This window comes from Coregonus clupeaformis, chromosome 34 (genome assembly GCF_020615455.1).
Source record: "Coregonus clupeaformis isolate EN_2021a chromosome 34, ASM2061545v1, whole genome shotgun sequence".
Taxonomy (NCBI): domain Eukaryota; kingdom Metazoa; phylum Chordata; class Actinopteri; order Salmoniformes; family Salmonidae; genus Coregonus; species Coregonus clupeaformis.
The window spans coordinates 19878593-19891547 of record NC_059225.1 but is presented as its reverse complement, the minus strand read 5'-3'; the positions used below and the strand labels follow the sequence as shown (position 1 = coordinate 19891547).

Genomic DNA, 12955 nt, shown 5'->3' with positions numbered 1-12955 from the left:
TAATGTCAGGCCTTCAGTTCCCCAGACAAACAGGATATGGCACAAATCTCGAAACTCGCCTCAATTAAATGTGTCCCCAATGGCTCAAAAGCCTCTAAGCCCTGGTCCTCGTTACAGTATAGCAGTAGAGACAGTGTCCCTTCAACACAGACTTAGTGGCACCCACACAAATAGCCCTGGAGAAAGTTTTTGTCACATTTGACACTGTGCTCACTGCTCAATCTGACTCTAGGAAATCCACGATCACGCTGAATCCCCTGCTGAATTTGCGGGGCACCACAGATACCTAACTTTCTGCAGTCACCCAGCACAAGCAGCTCTGCATCATTCAGGTGATGGTGGTGAAAACAGTGATAGTGCTCAACAGAAACTAAAACTCCAACCTTAAAGCTGGAATCCTTAATGGTGAAACAGCCATGTCTGTTTGCGAAATTACAACAACAAAGAAGTTACTGCAGTCAATGAACACTATTTTTTCCCCCTCCGACATCATTGCACACGGAATAGAAGAGCACAATATGTACTGCAATGTTTTTTTTACCATGCTGCTCCTCAGCTCGGCAACAAAAACAAGAACAATGATGGTGAGGCGGCCAGTTGAGCTGTTTCCCCCTACTGCAGATTCCATCTTTAACAGAAACCCAGGCGGGGTCTGTAGGCGCTCCCCTTAGCTAGGCCGTCAGACCTGTTAATTACTTGCTAATTGGCCTCACCTGAGAGTTCTGCTTCCTTCTCTGAAACTCTGTGGGAAGTCTAGACACCTGCAAGGTACCCTGCTCCCACTACAGGTGGTGCGTGTGTGTGTGTGTGTGTGTGTGTGTGTGTGTATTTTTATGTGTGTGTATTCATGTGCTGACTAGACTAATGCAATCTAAACTGCCCGCTAACATTAAGCTTAACCGAGAGTACACCTGGACACTAGATTTGCTCAAAGTCTTTGTCCAGAAAGTGAGTATTGAGTCAGTTTTGATTAGGGAAACTGGGGCTCTTTCCCAATGGCACCCTCCCTATTCCATATAGTGTACTAAAAAGTATAGGGAATATGATGCCATTAGGGATGCACCCTGGCACATATACAGTGCCTTCAGAAAGTATTCATACCCCTTGACTTATTCCATATTTTGTTGTGTTACAGCCTGAATTCAAAATGGATTAAATACAATTCTCTCACCCATCTACACACAATACCCCATAATGACAAAGTGAAAACATGTCTTTAGAAATGTAGCAAATGTATTGAAAATTAAATACATAAATATTTAATTTATGTAAGTATTCACACCCCTGAGTCAATACTCTGTAGAAGCACCTTTGGCAGCGATTACAGCTGTGAGTCTTACTGGGTAAATCTCTAAGCGCTTTCCACACCTGGATTGTGCAACATTTGGCCATTCATCTTTTCAAAATGTATTGCTGCACAACCATTTTCAGGTCTTGCCATAGACTTTCAAGTAGATTTAAGTCAAAACTGTAACACGGCCACTCAGGAACATTCACTGTCTTCTTGGTAAGCAACTCCAGTGTAGATTTTGCCTTGTGTTTTAGGTTATTGTCCTGCTGAAAGGTGAATTCATCTCCCAGTGTCTGGTGGAAAGCAGACTGAACCAGGTTTTCCTCTAGGATTTTGCCTGTGCTTAGCTCCATTCCTTTTCTTTTTTATCCTCAAAAACACCTCAGTCCTTAAAGATTACAGGAATACCCATAACATGATGCAGCCACCACTATGCTTGAAAATATGGAGAGTGGTACTCAGTAATGTGTTGTATTGGATTTGCCCCAAACGTAACACTTTGTATTCAGGACAAAAAGTGAATTGCTTTGCTGCATTTTTTTGAGTATTACTTTAGTGCCTTATTATAAAACAGGTTGCATGTTTTGGAATATTTTTATTCTGTAATTTTAGGTTAGTATTGTGGAGTAACTGCAATATTGTTGATCTATCCTCAGTTTTCTCCAATCACAGCCATTAAACTCTATAACTGTTTTAAAGTCAACATTGGCCTCATGGTGAAATCCCTGAGCGGTTTCTTTCCTCTCCCGCAAGTGAGTTAGGAAGGACGTCTGTATCTTTGTAGTGACTGGGTGTATTGATTCACCATCCAAAGTGTAATTAATAACTTCACCATGCTCACAGGGATATTCAATGTCTTTTTTTACACATCTACCAATAGGTGCCCTTCTTATGAGGCATTGGAAAACCTCCCTGGTCTTTGTGGTTGAATCTGTGTTTGAAATTCAATCAATCAAATGTATTTATAAAGCCCTTTTTACATCAGCAGATGTCACAAAGTACTATACAGAAACCCAGCCTAAAACCCCAAACAGCAAGCAATGCAGATGTAGAAGCACGGTGGCTAGGAAAAACTCCCTAGAAAGGCAGGAACCTAGGAAGAAACCTAGAGAGTAACCAGTCTCTGAGGGGTGGCCAGTCCTCTTCTGGCTGGGCCGGATGGAGATTATAAGAGTACATGGCCATTAAGGCCAGATTGTTCTTCAATATGTTAAAACGTTCATAGATGACCAGCAGGGTCAAATAATAATCACAGTGGTTGTAGAAGGTGCAACAGGTAAGTACCTCAGGAGTAAATGTCAGTTGGCTTTTCATAGCTAAATTCACTGCTCGACTGAGGGACCTTAAAGATAATTGTATTTTTGGTATACAGAGATGAGATAGTAATTCAAAAATCATGTTAAACACTATTATTGCACACAGTGAGTCCATGCAACTTATTATGTGACTTGTTAAGCACATTGTTACTCCTGAACTTAGTTAGGCTTGCCATGAAAAAGGGGTTGAATACTTATTGACTCAAGACAGTTTAGCTTTTCTTATTTAATACATTTGTAAAAATTCAAAAAAACATTATTGTATTTTTCTAATTCTTTGACATTATGGGGTATTGTATGTAAGCCAGTGTAAAAAAAATCTAAATTTAATCCATTTTAAATTTGGCCTGTAACAAAACACAATGTGGAAAAAGTCAATGGGTGTGAATACTTTCTGAAGGCACTGTAGCTACGTAGACTACATGCATCTCTGCACTCAGAGACTCACTCACAGATACACTTTCCAGCTTTAAGCACTGCTTTTTAATCAGTGTTCCGTACTGGTAAAGGATTGAGACAAATCACCCAGCCTTATAAGCACTGATCTCCAATCAGCAGTATGCCCTTGTGTTATGGTAATCAGGGCTAGCATTAGCATGCAGTGGTTGCTATAGGAAAGCCAAGCCTAATCATATTGCAGTCACTCCTGGCCTTGAGGAGATAAGAAAAAAATGCCCTCTGAATTATGAAATGTGGGTGAAACTTGGCTTTAGGTGTCAGTGGTGTCAGTGGTGATTAGGATACATCAGCCTTGGTTTAGCTCTGATTCTGGATCAGTCTGTAGTGATTAAGAGGCCTTCAGCTGTGTTCAGCTGTGTCAAGCCTCAAATGTTCATCACAGTAGCCAGGTTTAGATCTAACCACGCTTCCCATTCATGGATTCTCTTTACTGACCAACCTCCAGCTGGGATAAGCCTCAGTGCGTGTGTGTCAGGGTTGTGCTCAATTCAGAATTGAGCACCTAAAATTGAATACCTAAAATTCCAATTCAATTCTTGAATTTGAATTTAAATTGAAGTAGTAATTAGGATACAGAATTGCAATTAGAATTAGAATTAATGGAAATAAATGGAATTCAATTAAATGTAATCCAAATGACTCTTCTATTCTATATTAGGTGTAGTCTATACAAATATCCATCTTGTACATAAAACATAAAATATGTCGTTATATACATGCATATATAATATTGATAAAACAATAGATTTTCATGACAAACTCTTAAAATTAATGATCAAGGAAAACCTGAATGTGAATATTGTAATTTAACAGACACTCTTGTCCAGAGCGACTTACAGGAGCAATTAGGGTTAAGTGCCTTGCTCAAGGGCACATTAACAGATTTTTCAAATAGTCAGCTTGGTTACTAGCACAATGCACTTAACCGCTAGGCTACATGCCTGATTTAATTAATCACTTACATTTTGTTCAATATGAGGAAATTATAAATTTCCCAGAATGCACTAGTTAAACCTCAAGTTGACCATAAAGACTTAAAAAAGAAGCCAAACAAATTAAATAGTTGGTGGAAATATTATTGGCTATTCGAAGCACTAAGGTTAAAAGAGTATATGAATATTGTTTCCAGTGAAAAGTTACATATTCTTTGGTATCTGGAAGTGTGACCTGTCAGCTTCAATGAAACTCTGATGTTCTATGACTGAGTGGAATTTCATTGAATTGCACTGAATTAAATTCTACTTCCTGTCACTCAAATTAAAATTCTACATCCTGTGGGGTGTGGCCAATTCGAATTTCAACTCATGAATTGAATGGGAGTCACTTCAAAAATTCTGAATTGAGCACAACCCTGGTGTGCATGTGTGTGCTTGCGTGTGTGAGTGTGTATGTGCGCATATGTGTGTGTAACTAGACACATCATAGTGTATCTCTCATAGCCAAATTGCTGTTAAATATTGAGCCTTTCCAGATGGAATTGAGCTAAATACATCATTGCTTTTCTGTGTAAATACACAAGCAAGTCATGCATTATAACATTTCAAAAGCTTTTGGCTTTGAAATGTCTCTCAATAATATTAACAGCCAGGTCATTGAAGTCGAAATTTGACATCTTTCCATATCCTGAGGACTTCGGGAAATGCCTTCAAAACCGGCCACTAGTGGGCACCAGTGAGCGCTATTACCATTAAGTAGGCTTTGCTAGGGTGTTGTGGTGGTGGTGGTGGATGGGTGTAATCCGAAGGTTGTGTGTTCGATCCCAGTCGTGGACACTGGTTTTAACCATTCGGAATGAGTACCTAAACTTCATGTTTTAACCATATCCCAAACCTTAATCCTTACCTTAACCATTCAGAATGAGTACTTAAACTTAACCCTTACCTTAACCATTCGGAATGAGTACCTAAACTTAACCCTTACCTTAACCATTCAGAATGAGTACCTAAACTTAACCCTTAACTTAACCATTCAGAATGAGTAACTAAACTTAACCCTTACCTTAACCATTCAGAATGAGTACCTAAACTTAACCCTAACCTTAACCATTCAGAATGAGTACCTAAACTTAACCCTAACCTTAACCATTCAGAATGAGTACCTAAACTTAACACTTACCTTAACCATTCAGAATGAGTACCTAAACTTAACCCTTACCTTAACCATTCAGAATGAGTACCTAAACTTAACCCTTACCATAACCATTCGGAATGAGTACCTAAACTTAACCCTTACCTTAACCATTCAGAATGAGTACCTAAACTTAACCATTCAGAATGAGTAACTAAACTTAACCCTTACCTTAACCATTCAGAATGAGTACCTACACTTAACCCTAACCTTAACCATTCAGAATGAGTACCTAAACTTAACCCTAACTTTAACCATTCAGAATGAGTACCTAAACTTGTCTCCCGAGTGGCACAGTGGTCTAAGGCACTGCATCGCAGTGCTAGCTGTGCCACTAGAGATCCTGGTTCGAATCCAGGCTCTGTCGTAGCCGGCCGCGACCGGGAGACCCATGGGGCGGCGCACAATTGGCCCAGGGTAGGGGAGGGAATGACCGGCAGGGATGTAGCTCAATTGGTAGAGCATGGCGTTTGCAATGCCAGGGTTCGATTCCCATGGGGGGCCAGTGTAAAAAAAATGATGTATGTACTCACTAACTGTAAGTCGCTCTGGATAAGAGCGTCTGCTAAATGACTAAAATGTAAATGTAAACTTAACCTTAACCATTCAGAATGAGTACCTTAACTCTAACCTTAACCATTCAGAATGAGTACCTAACCTTAACCATTCAGAATGAGTACTTAACCTGTAACTTAGTATTTTGACGTTTGTAGAAATGGAACGATACAGAGCAGCAGGAGCATCAAAAACACTTTGAAATGTGATGTTTGGAGCGACTTCAAAATGTGACGTTTGGAGAAACGTGGATGAACATCTCAAACGAGGTTGTCTCTCTCTCTCTCTCTCTCTCTCTCTCTCTCTCTCTCTCTCTCTCTCTCTCTCTCTCTCTGTGTGTGTGTGTGTGTGTGTGTGTGAGACTGTGGTGGTGGTGACTGACTGACTGAGAGGAACAGACATGGTCTCGGTCTCATCGTTAGTTAATTACCAAGCAGTGATAAGCAGCCGTCACTTTATAATGAGTATGCCAGGCAGGGACCCCTGTTTAGATACGGACACATCAACACACACACTGTCAAAGATGACTGTGTGTGTGTCTCTGTGTGTGTGTGTTCAGACACTAATCAATGTCAACTAACAGGGTGTTGTGTTCAACTAATCACCACAAGTGTCCCCCTCTCTCTTTGTCTTTCTCTCTGTTTCTCTCTCTCTCTCTCTCTTTCTGTGTCTCTCTATCTCTCATATTCTCTGCGTCTGTCTCTAGATGTCAAGTTAAGGCCATATTCCTATCCATCTGTTGTGTAGGTTATGCTGAGAAATGTATAGGCCTCAATCCCAATTCAGTGACTGGCATCATTACCTGATACTGAGTCAATATTTCCCATTGATTTAGGACTAATGGCTATAGATTTGTTCTATTGCACACAGTACATTGTGTTTCACAGCCTTTGTCATGTGAACTGAGGCATACAGAGGTTTCTGTGTTTGTGTGTGAGACAAGTGACATCAGTGACATAATGACTGCTATGTGTATATGTGAAATTAACCTAAATGATTTTCTCACATGTGTGTGTGTGCTTGTGTGTGTGTATGTCACTGTCTCTCTCTGGCCCAGTAAAAGAACAGAGAGAGGAACCAGTCTGGCAGGGATCTTCCCCCCACCCCTGTCTGTTCTAACACTGATGCTGCCTGGACACAGTTCCCACGGTGATGTGATTTGGCTACCATGGTGGAGCCAGTCACACTGCTGAAGGTTAAACATGTTGAAGGACGAGAGAGACTGAAGGGGAGAGAGAGAGAGAAGTAACAGTTTTACCTCTTAAACCTGCCAGTGTCAGCCTGCACACTGGGTGTCTGTATCTGTGTGCACAGTTTGTGTGTATGTACAGTATTGTACCAATTTGTACAGAAGCAGATACTGTATGTTTTACATTTACATTTTAGTCATTTAGCAGACGCTCTTATCCAGAGCGACTTACAGGAGCAATTAGGGTTAAGTGCCTTGCTCAAGGGCACATCGACAGATTTTTCACCTAGTCGGCTCAGGGATTAGAACCAGCGACCTTTCAGTTACTGGCACAACGCTCTTAACCACTAAGCTAAGGTTATCAGTGAATATCACGAAGCACCATCCATATCTACTGAGAGAGAGAGAGAGAGAGAGAGAGAGAGAGGGGTAGAGAGAGGGGGATAGAGGGACAGAGTGGCCTAGAGAGAAAGAGAGGGGGTAGAGAGATAGAGAGGGGGTAGAGAGAGGGGGATAGAGGGACAGAGTGGCCTAGAGAGAAAGAGAGGGGGTAGAGAGATAGAGAGGGGGTAGAGAGAGGGGGTAGAGAGATAGAGAGGGGGTAGAGAGAGGGGGATAGAGGGACAGAGTGGCCTAGAGAGAAAGAGAGGGGGTAGAGAGAGGGGGGTAGAGAGATAGAGAGGGGGTAGAGAGAAGGGGGTAGAGAGATAGAGAGGGGGTAGAGAGAGGGGGGTAGAGGGACAGAGAGGGGGTAGAGAGAGGGGGATAGAGGGACAGAGTGGCCTAGAGAGAAAGAGAGGGGGTAGAGAGATAGAGAGGGGGTAGAGAGATAGAGAGGGGGTAGAGAGAGGGGGGTAGAGAGAGGGGGATAGAGGGACAGAGTGGCCTAGAGAGAAAGAGAGGGGGTAGAGAGATAGAGAGGGGGGTAGAGAGAGGGGGATAGAGGGACAGAGTGGCCTAGAGAGAAAGAGAGGGGGTAGAGAGATAGAGAGGGGGTAGAGAGAGGGGGATAGAGGGACAGAGTGGCCTAGAGAGAAAGAGAGGGGGTAGAGAGAGGGGGGTAGAGAGATAGAGAGGGGGTAGAGAGAGGGGGATAGAGGGACAGAGTGGCCTAGAGAGAAAGAGAGGGGGTAGACAGAGGGGGGTAGAGAGATAGAGAGGGGGTAGAGAGAGGGGGATAGAGGGACAGAGTGGCCTAGAGAGAAAGAGAGGGGGTAGACAGAGGGGGGTAGAGAGATAGAGAAAGTTTGATTAATTTGACTGTACTTGTCTGAGTGGGAGGCTAGGAGAGGAGTCACAAAAAGTCAATGGCCTGGGAAATGTGTCTCTGTGTATGTGTGTTTTTTTCTTCAGATCTTTGATGGTAATGTCCTGGTAATCTAGAAGGGGCAGAAAGAGTGAGGGAGAGAGCGGGACACGCACACACAAACACACACACACAGGTACCTCTTAAAACACCTCCTCACAGTAAAAGGTTTACTGCTTGAACGTGCCAGTGCCAGCCTGCCGATTGACGGTTAGCCCTCTCAGAGCGCCTGGTGATGTTCAAGAGCGAGACGCTGTACAAAGGCGTTGCACTGAATTAGCAGTGAGTTCTCTCTCGCTCTCTCATCTGTTTCACTCTCTCATCTCTCTCTCGCTCTCTCTCTCTTTCTCTCTCAGGATAGGCTGACAGACTGCTCACACTGCAGGTTATATAAGCCAGCTAACACTCTGAAGTGTGAGCGAGGGAGCTCCAGCAACATTGGAAAGGCCAGTATAATCTGACGTGATTTGATTTCACTCCCTAAACTCTCAGAATCTCAAATGAACCCCTAGTGTCTAACTTTTAATGAAGGCTGCAAGGCCCTAACATGTTGGATGTTTGATATTTAAATAATATTTTTCTACTCATGTCCCTATTATGTGATGTTTGTATAGTAATGATGATATCATTGCTTTTGTGTAGGAGGTATACTACCTGTATTACTATTTAATGATAATAATATTGTTTATAGTAGGGATTTCAGGTGATGCATTTATTACTATATTGTGATGATGATATTGTTACTGTATAATTATATTATTATTGTTCTGTAGCAGGTATACTATGTAACGTGATATTAATGTTATCTATAGGAGGTATGCCGGTGCCAGACCAGCCATCAGAGCAGGAGAAGGGAGCCAGTCTGCTGAGTCCAGGTCTACCATCATCTAACGGAGACGGATCAGACGGGACAGAGACCACCTCCGCTATCCTGGCCTCCGTCAAAGAACAGGTAGGCCTGACTGTGTGTGTATATTATTTGTGTCAATATCAGCTGTCAGCATGGGACTTAAACACACTCTTCTAAGTTATTTAATCAAAAACACACATCTTCACTTCAAAGTGATTTGTAGTAGAACCTGACACTGAAGCAGAGATGAGTATTCTAGTCCTATGCAGTGGGTTCAGTGTTTTAGAAGTCAAGGATGAATGCGTAGTAGGGGAATCAGGAGGTAATGGGGAGACATTATGTAGATGATGAGAGGAAAGCTGCAGCCAAGTAGACCGCATTGAATAAGACATTAAAACAAATCACCGCAACCACTCAACAGGGAACCTTCTATCTAGATACATTATTGAAAAGAGACACAGGAAAGTGTGCGTATGTGTGTGTGTGTCTGTGTGTGCAGTTTATGTGTGTGTGTGTACAGTCACACAGTTGTGTGTGTGTATATACAGTGGGGAAAAAAAATATTTAGTCATCCACCAATTGTGCATGTTCTCCCACTTAAAAAGATGAGAGAGGCCTGTAATTTTCATCATAGGTACACGTCAACTATGACAGACAAAATGAGAAGAAAAAAATCCAGAAAATCACATTGTAGGATTTTTAATGAATTTATTTGCAAATTATGGTGGAAAATAAGTATTTGGTCAATAACAAAAGTTTCTCAATACTTTGTTATATACCCTTTGTTGGCAATGACACAGGTCAAACGTTTTCTGTAAGTTTTCACAAGGTTTTCACACACTGTTGCTGGTATTTGGGCCCATTCCTCCATTCAGATCTCCTCTAGAGCAGTGATGTTTTGGGGCTGTCGCTGGGCAACACGGACTTTCAACTCCCTCCAAAGATTTTCTATAGGGTTGAGATCTGGAGACTGGCTAGGCCACTCCAGGACCGTGAAATGCTTCTTACGAAGCCACTCCTTCGTTGCCCGGGCAGTGTGTTTGGGATCATTGTCATGCTGAAAGACCCAGCCACGTTTCATCTTCAATGCCCTTGCTGATGGAAGGAGGTTTTCACTCAAAATCTCACCATACATGGCCCCATTCATTCTTTCCTTTACACGGATCAGTCGTCCTGGTCCCTTTGCAGAAAAAAACAGCCCCAAAGCATGATGTTTCCACCCCCATGCTTCACAGTAGGTATGGTGTTCTTTGGATGCAACTCAGCATTCTTTGTCCTCCAAACACGACGAGTTGAGTTTTTACCAAAAAGTTCTATTTTGGTTTCATCTGACCATATGACATTCTCCCAATCCTCTTCTGGATCATCCAAATGCACTCTAGCAAACTTCAGACGGGCCTGGACATGTACTGGCTTAAGCAGGGGGACACGTCTTGCACTGCAGGATTTGAGTCCCTGGCGGCGTAGTGTGTTACTGATGGTAGGCTTTGTTACTTTGGTCCCAGCTCTCTGCAGGTCATTCACTAGGTCCCCCCGTGTGGTTCTGGGATTTTTGCTCACCGTTCTTGTGATCATTTTGACCCCACGGGGTGAGATCTTGCGTGGAGCCCCAGATCGAGGGAGATTATCAGTGGTCTTGTATGTCTTCCATTTCCTAATAATTGCTCCCACAGTTGATTTCTTCAAACCAAGCTGCTTACCTATTGCAGATTCAGTCTTCCCAGCCTGGTGCAGGTCTACAATTTTGTTTCTGGTGTCCTTTGACAGCTCTTTGGTCTTGGCCATAGTGGAGTTTGGAGTGTGACTGTTTGAGGTTGTGGACAGGTGTCTTTTATACTGATAACATGTTCAAACAGGTGCCATTAATACAGGTAACGAGTGGAGGACAGAGGAGCCTCTTAAAGAAGAAGTTACAGGTCTGTGAGAGCCAGAAATCTTGCTTGTTTGTAGGTGACCAAATGAAATCTTGCTTGTTTGTAGGTGACCAAATACTTATTTTCCACCATAATTTGCAAATAAATTCATAAAAAATCCTACAATGTGATTTTCTGGATTTTTTTTTCTCAATTTGTCTGTCATAGTTGACGTGTAACTATGATGAAAATTACAGGCCTCTCTCATCTTTTTAAGTGGGAGAACTTCCACAATTGGTGGCTGACTAAATACTTTCCCCCCACTGTATATATATATATATATATATATATATATATATATATATATATATATATATATATATATATATATATACACACACACTGAGTGTACAAAACATTAAGAACACCTGCTTTTTCCATGACATAGACTGACCAGGTGAATCCAGATGAAAGCTATGATCCCTTATTGATGTCACTTAAATCCACTTCAATCAGTGTACATGAAGGGGAGGAGACAGGTTAAAGAAGGATTTTTAAGCCTTGAGACAATTGAGACATGGATTGTGTATGTGTGCCATTCAGAGGGTGAATGGGCAAGACAACAGATTGAAGTGCCTTTGAACTGGTTATGGTAGTAGGTGCCAGGTGCACCGGTTTGTGTAAAGAACTGCAACGCTGCTGGGTTTTTCACGCTCAACAGTTTCCAAAGGACATCCAGACAACTGTGGGAAGCATTGGAGTCAACATGGGCCAGCATCCCTGTGGAACGCTTACGAGTCCATGCCCAGACGAATTGAGGCTGTTCTGAGGGCAAAAATAATTCTAAATGTTTTGTACACTCAGTGTATGTGTTTGTTTACAGTACTGTACTAGTTTGTGCAGAAGCAGAGAGAAAGAGACTTAAAATCAATGGCCTGAGAAATGGACGTCTCTGTGTGTGTGTTTGCACGCCTGTGTGTGTTGTAGTCAGTATACACTATATGACAAAAATATGTGGACACCTGCTCGTCGAACATCTCATTCTAAATTCATGGCCATTAATATGGAGTTGTTCCCCCCTTTGCTGCTTTAACAGCCTCCACTGTTCTGGGAAGGCTTTCCACTAGATGTTGAAACATTGCTGCGGGGACTTGCTTCCATTCAGCCACAAGAGCATTAGTGAGGTCGGGCACTGATGTTGGGCGATTAGGCCTGGCTCGCAGTCGGTGTTCCAATACTTCCCAAAGGTGTTCAATGGGGTTGAGGTCAGACAAGTTCTTCCACATTGATCTCGACAAACCCTTTCAGTATGGACCTCGCTTTATGCACGGTGGCATTGTCATGCTAAAATAGAAAAGGTCCTTCCCCAAACTCTTGCCACAAAGTTGGAAGCACAGAATCGTCTAGAATGTCATTGTATGCTGTAGCGTTAAGATTTCCCTTCACTGGAACTAAGGGGCCTAGCCCAAACCATGGAAAACAGCCCCAGACCATTATTCCTCCTACACCAAACTTTACAGTTGGTACTATGCATTCGGGCAGGTAGCGTTCTCCTGGCATCTGCCAAACCCAGATTCGTCCGTCGGACTGCCAGATGGTGAAGCGTGATTCATCACTCCAGAGAGTCCAATGGCGGTGAGCTTTACACCACTCCAGCCGACACTTGGCATTGTGCATGGTGATATTAGGCTTGTGTGTGGCTGCTCGGCCATGGAAACCCATTTCATGACGCTCCAGACAAACAGTTATTGTGCTGACGTTGCTTCCACAGGCACTTTGGAACTCAGTAGTGAGTGTTGCAACCGAGGACAGACGATTTGTACGTCTACCTTTGACTCATTTCTCTCTGCCTCCTTCTTTCCACTCCTCTCCTCCTTTGACCTCACCCTCTCACCGTCCCCCCCTACTCACAAGGCAGGCAATACGCTTGACCTCATCTTTACTAGATGCTGTTCTTCTATTAATGTCACTGCAACTCCCCTCCAAGTCTCCGACCACTACTGTATCCT

The 12955-nt window shown here is 42.7% G+C and overlaps 1 protein-coding gene across 1 annotated transcript in view; it reads left to right on the top strand.

Moving 5' to 3' along the window:
- The window catches only part of LOC121549750 (catenin delta-2-like), a 347253-nt gene that overhangs the window by 36876 nt on the left and 297422 nt on the right, over window positions 1-12955 (top strand). The window contains exon 2 of the mRNA XM_041861613.2: window positions 9056-9195. Coding sequence (XP_041717547.2) covers window positions 9061-9195 — 135 coding nt within the window. The 5' untranslated portion in view covers window positions 9056-9060. The remainder of the gene's footprint in view (window positions 1-9055; window positions 9196-12955) is intronic.